The following is a 6,000-nucleotide window of genomic DNA, read 5'->3' as shown; positions in this document are numbered from 1 at the left end:
GTCAGGATTAGGTGAGGTGGTTTATGCAATGATGCCATGACCTATAAATGACACATGTTATTACTGGTTTCAGCACTGCCCTTAATTCACTGAGTTATCTTGGGTAAACCAACTGAGCTTTCCTAGATCTGTTGGAGAAGGTCATTGAAAAGACGTGACCACCGGTTGACCCCTGACTGGACCCGGGTGATAACAGGCTCCTCGCCCCCTCCCCTGTGCTTGGAATGTGAGTTCCACTTGCCTTCCCTGCTGGCAGGGGCTGCTCCAAGGACATAGCCTTGAGATAGTGATATGGTGTTGAGAACATCTGCACGGTATGTGTGACCGAACCCATTTAAGTCCTCTGTCTAGACGTTTACAGTTTGCCAGGTGGGGTTGGGGCTTCACTTTCATTGCTGTTTCCCAAGATAAGCCTCATATGTAAGTTCCCTTTGCTTATTAAAACTGCCACCTGGAGTGGCCTCTTTCTTCTGGCTTTCCTTGTGCTCTGAGTATGGGCGCCGGTTTCAGATTTCACCTGAGAAGTTCCATAGCAGGTTACAAACTGAGAAGATCTCATTCCTTCCTCCGCATACTGAAGTTGGGAATGAGTAGAAGACCTTCGAGGACTTTTCCTTTTACCGCCCCCAACCCAGATCCCAGCGAGGACCAGAGGTGGAAAATGGCTATTCTGAGATTCACCACAAGGGGGCAAGGTGATCCCATTTTGAACCAACTCTGGTTGGTTTGGTGCTCTTTTTTTTTTTTTTTTTGAAATCTTTTAATGGCAATAAAGTTTATTATTTTTTTATTATTATTATTTTTAATAAAAAATTTATTTTTTATTGGTGTTCAATTTACCAACATACAGAATAACACCCAGTGCTCATCCCGCCAAGTGGCCCCCTCAGCTCCCGTCACCCATTCACTCCCATCCCCCGCCCTCCTCCCCTTCCATCACTCCTAGTTCGTTTCCCAGAGTTAGGAGTCTGTATGTTCTGTCTCCCTTTCTGATATTTCCCACACATTTCTTCTCCCTTCCCTTCTATTCCCTTTCACTATTATTTATATTTCCCAAATGAATGAGAACATACCATGTTTGTCCTTCTCCGATTGACTTAATTCACTCAGCATAATACCTTCCAGTTCCATCCACGTTGAAGCAAATGGTGGGTATTTGTCGTTTCTAATGGCTGAGGAATATTCCATTGTATACATAGACCACATCTTCTTTATCCATTCATCTTTCTTTTTTTTTTTTTTAAAGATTTTTTTCCAGAGTGGCTGCACCAGTTCACATTCCCACCAACAGTGTAAGAGGGTTCCCTTTTCTCCGCATCCTCTCCAACATTTGTGGTAAACCACAAATGGAAAACTGTGTCTGGAAAACTGTGTGGAGGTTCCCCAAAGAGTTAAAAATAGACCTGCCCTACGACCCAGCAATTGCACTGTTGGGGATTTACCCCAAAGATACAGATGCAATGAAACGCCGGGACACCTGCACCCCGATGTTTCTAGCAGCAATGGCCATGATAGCCAAACTGTGGAAGGAGCCTCGGTGTCCATCGAAAGATGAATGGATAAAGAAGATGTGGTTTATGTATACAATGGAATATTACTCAGCCATTAGAAACGACCAATACCCACCATTTGCTTCAACGTGGATGGAACTGGAGGGTATTATGCTGAGTGAAGTAAGTCAATCGGAGAAGGACAGTGTATGTTCTCATTCACTTGGGGAATATAAATAACAGTGAAAGGGAATATAAGGGAAGGGAGAAGAAAAAGACTCCTAACTCGGGGAAACGAACTAGGGGTGGTGGAAGGGGAGGAGGGTGGGGGGTGGGGGTGAATGGGTGACGGGCACTGAGGGGGGCACTTGACGGGATGAGCACTGGGTGTTATTCTGTATGTTGGTAAACTGAACACCAATAAAAAATTAATTTATTAAAAGAACTTTTTCCCCCATTCTCACTGGTGTGAGGTGGGATCTCATTGTGGTTTTGATTTGTATTTCCCAGATGGCAAGTGATGCAGAACATTTTCTCATGTGCATGTTGGCCATGTCTATGTCTTCCTCTGTGAGATTTCTGTTCATGTCTTTTTTAAAAAAGTTTGTATTTATTTATTTATTTATTTATTTATTTATTTATTTATTCATGAGAGAAAGACACACACACACAGAGGCAGAGACACAGGCAGAGGGAAAAGCAGGCTCCATTCAGGGAACCCAATGTGGGAGTCGATTCTTGGACCAGGGTCACACCCACACCTTGAGCTGAAGACAGACCCTCAACCACTGAGCCACCCAGGCATCCCTTATCAGTGATTTTTAAGAAATCAGTACTTAAAGATCTTGACCAGGAGGGATTTAGCCATTTTAAAGCCCAAAATCTAATATAAAAATTATGTTTACAGAAACAAGCTCAAGTTTCTTATAAAAATATGAATATTTTATTTGTTTTTGTTTTTGAAAAATATTTTATTTATTTATTTATTTGAGAGAAAGAGAATTATTTGGAAGTTTTATGGAAAGCTAGTATTTAAAAACTTCCATATTACCATATATTTTATTTTCTTTGTAATTATATAGTGAAAAGAGAGTACAATGAATTTTTTTCCATCAAGCCCCATCTTGATGTCTCCAATTCCCTTCAGTTTACTCTGGTGTGCCACTCAAATGTTAGCACTTTCTATGTGTGTCATGATGTGAGGAAGGTTGGAAGTACTGCACTGAGCCACTTCTTCCAGGAAGATATTCAGAAACACCCTCAAACTGTTATCATTTACCTTCCAGTACATGTTTATACATCTTTATGATTACTTTCATTATATTTTTCTGCTGATTTGTTTTCTTTCCACTCCATTCTCCTCATGACTAGGAGGTTAGGAGCCCCACGAGAGCAAGGTATTTTCTGAAGATCAGGAGTGCCATATAGCTGTGGACTCCTTGATTCTGACTGCTTGTCTGAGGATTTCTCTGACCCCAAGTTCCCTTTAGGTGGGCTTTTATTTTTTTCTTTTTTATCTGGTTTTTCCAAACGAGACAATTTTATTCCTAGTACACCAGGGTTAAGGTTTTTCCTCTGATGCCACCAGCCTCCAAAGCAATTGCATCAGTCAAAATTCTTGCCAATGACAGAAGCTGCCTGGATGAAGAAACAGAAGAATAATTGATTAACAAAATATAGCGGGATGAGGACCATGCCAGAGGCTAAGCTTCTCAGAGTAACTTCCAAACATGACCATGTCAAACACTGGGGCTGCCACCAGGGACTAGATGCCACTTATATGCCAGAAACTTGCTGTTGCAGTCTTCTTTGCTGTCCCCTGGGAAACAGTGCTGCTCCTTCCTCTTGTGGGCACCAGCTACTTAGTCAGGCATGAGTGCATTTATTGGTGGAACTAGGTCACATGCTTGGAGGGCTGGGAAGAGTTCTTAGCTGCACATAGGGAAGCGGTTTCCCTGCCCACCAGCCTCCTCAATATGAGACTTCTCCCAACATTGAAAGAGGGTCAGAAGTGAGGTGGCAAAAATGAGTGTTAAATGTTTACTCTCTAGGTCCTCTCCAGGATGGCCTCAGGGGCTTCACTCAGTATTAGATGGTGAAGGAGGTATGAGATCAAGCTGGTGGTGCACTGGAAGGGGAACAGGGAATCCAGGGAGATATTCTTGTCCAGTTGGACATTGTATCACCCTTTATGGATGATGTCAGAAGTCAAAGGTGGGGGGCATGGAAGAATGTTTAAATATTTCTGTGGAATATTTCAAGGAAGAATAACTGTTTTCTAAAAGGCCCAGAGCACAAGACTGTAGTGTGTTTCTGGGAGAAAACTAGACCGAAGAGCCAGCAAACTCCTTCATGGGCTCTGGTAGGTCACTTAGTTCGTGTCAGTTTCATGGACATTTGCCTTCATGACTGACACAGACTTCTCACTACTGGTATAGACACAGCAATCACCTTGCTCAGGGATCCAGAACAATCTAGAAGATGCTCTTTCCCATAAATGTTCTTTGTGAGCAGCTTTCCCTTCAGTCTACCTTGTCCTCATAACTGTGCTCTGATAGTGAGCCAGGTGTGGGATAGAAGGTAGGATACAGATTTATCTTTGCTTTAATTCCAACACTTTCTGCCAGGAAGCCTTATTTCTTTGAGGTGCTACATGGTTTCTGTTCATCTGGCACCTGAAGGCTGAGAGGAGGAGTAGTCAGTAAGCGAACAGATATCTCCTGAGTGCCTTCATGGTGAGGAGACCTCCCTCTTCACCATGCGCTGCAGGGCCCTTGCCACCTCCTTGTTGCGAAGGGTGTAGATGATGGGGTTGAGCATGGGTGTGATGACTGTGTAGAAGAGGCTGAGGATGCGGTTCATGGTAACAGAGGAGCCAGTCCGGGGCTGGATGTAGGTGATGCTGGCTGTTCCAAAGAAGAGGAAGACCACAAGCAGGTGGGAGGAGCAAGTAGAGAAGACCTTGTGACGGCTCTGGGTGGAGGCCATTGCCAGGTTGGCACTCAGAATGCAGGCATAAGAGGCAATGATCAGAGAGAAGGGGACCATGATGAAGACCACGGTGGCTGTCATCACGGAGATTTCACTCTCGTGTTTCCCAGCACTTGCCAGCCTCAGTACTGGCAGGATGTCACAAAGGAAGTGCAGGATGATGGGGTGGCTGGGGAAGGGCAGAGTGAAGATGAGAGTGGAATGGGTGGTGGCTGTGACGATGCCCATGAGCCAGGAGACACCCACCATAGCCGTGCAGGCCCTCCAGCTCATGAGGGTGGCATAGTGCAGGGGCTGACAGATGGCTGCATAGTGGTCATAGGCCATGGCTGTGAGGAGGCAGCACTCTGAGATGCCCAGGACCATGAAGACGTACATCTGGGCCACACAGCTCTGGAAGGAGATGGCCCGGGGTATGGGGAGGCCAGGTCAACCAGGGTCCTGGGCACAATGTCCGTGGTGTACAGGAGCTCCACCACAGAGAGGTGGCGCAGGAGGAAGTACATGGGGGAATGCAGGGATGCTCGCCTGTGTGAGGAGGATGATGGCACAGTTACCCAGCAAGGTGACCCTAAACCAGAAGTACCATCCAGAACAGGGGGCCCTGCAGAGCCCTGAAGTCAGAAAATCCTAGGAGAGATTCAGGCAGAGTCTGATTTTCCTCAGCCATCAATTCAGGCTGGAACCTATGGCACAACCAAGGAAGAGACATGTATACAGAAAAGAGCAGCACTTCTGTAATTTAGTATTTTTCACTCAGTCTCCCCAGAATCAACTGAGACAGCATCTCCACTTTATGGATGAGGCCATTTGTCTTGGAGGTTAAATAATGTGCAAGCCTGGGGCTTGAGTCTAGGTTTCTTGACTCCAAATTTGCTGCATTTCCCACTATTCCTTACACTCTGAATCCTGCTGTACGGCCTAGTTCCCACAGGAAGAGACCCCGTCTCTGTACTTTGGGTCTTTCTTCAGAGTGGAGATGGAGTGGAGATGGAGATGGTCTTTCTTCAGAGTGGAGATGGAGTTATGTCCTAAGTTCCATTATATTTCCTGTACTGAAACTCTGGCCTGAGAGACAATGTAGCACCTGCATCATGGACTCAGCCAGGGACTGTCCTAGGCTGGCATCTGATAATCTCCGTGGTGGGCCATGCATTTAGAATGCCATGCAATGATGGGATTGTGGGAATACTGCCCAATTGTCTCATGCTTTGGGATTCTATCAAGCCATTTTCCACAGATTACAGATTCCCAACCTGTGCCCCATGAAGGGATTGGGCCCGGGGCTGGCCACACTGTATTTTGCTCCCTCTTATCTGGGTCCCTGTGCTGAGCTACACCAGCTACCCTGTTTTAGCATGCTCTGTTCTCCCGTACGTTTCCACAGTGTGTGCCCCTGCAGAGAATGTTTCTATGCATTCTATTAAAATCCCACTCATCCTTCAAGCTCAACTCAAATTCTACCTCCCCTGTGGCAGCTTCTCTGTTCCTCATGGTCAGAAATGATTGCCCATGGCAT

General features: G+C 45.5%; 1 protein-coding gene across 1 annotated transcript; it reads right to left on the bottom strand.

Annotated features, from left to right (window-relative positions):
* Positions 1-4,220: 4,220 nt before the first annotated feature.
* LOC112678055 (olfactory receptor 10P1) lies at positions 4,221-5,151 on the bottom strand. The gene is given in 4 exon segments (XM_025477109.1): positions 4,221-4,891; positions 4,894-5,003; positions 5,005-5,055; positions 5,057-5,151. Coding segments are annotated over 4 exon segments (927 nt in total).
* Positions 5,152-6,000: the final 849 nt, after the last annotated feature.

Source organism: Canis lupus, chromosome 10, assembly GCF_003254725.2.
Source record: "Canis lupus dingo isolate Sandy chromosome 10, ASM325472v2, whole genome shotgun sequence".
In the NCBI taxonomy this organism is placed as follows: Eukaryota; Metazoa; Chordata; class Mammalia; order Carnivora; family Canidae; genus Canis; species Canis lupus.
Note: the sequence above shows the minus strand (reverse complement) of the source record. Positions and strands in the feature narration are given on the sequence as shown.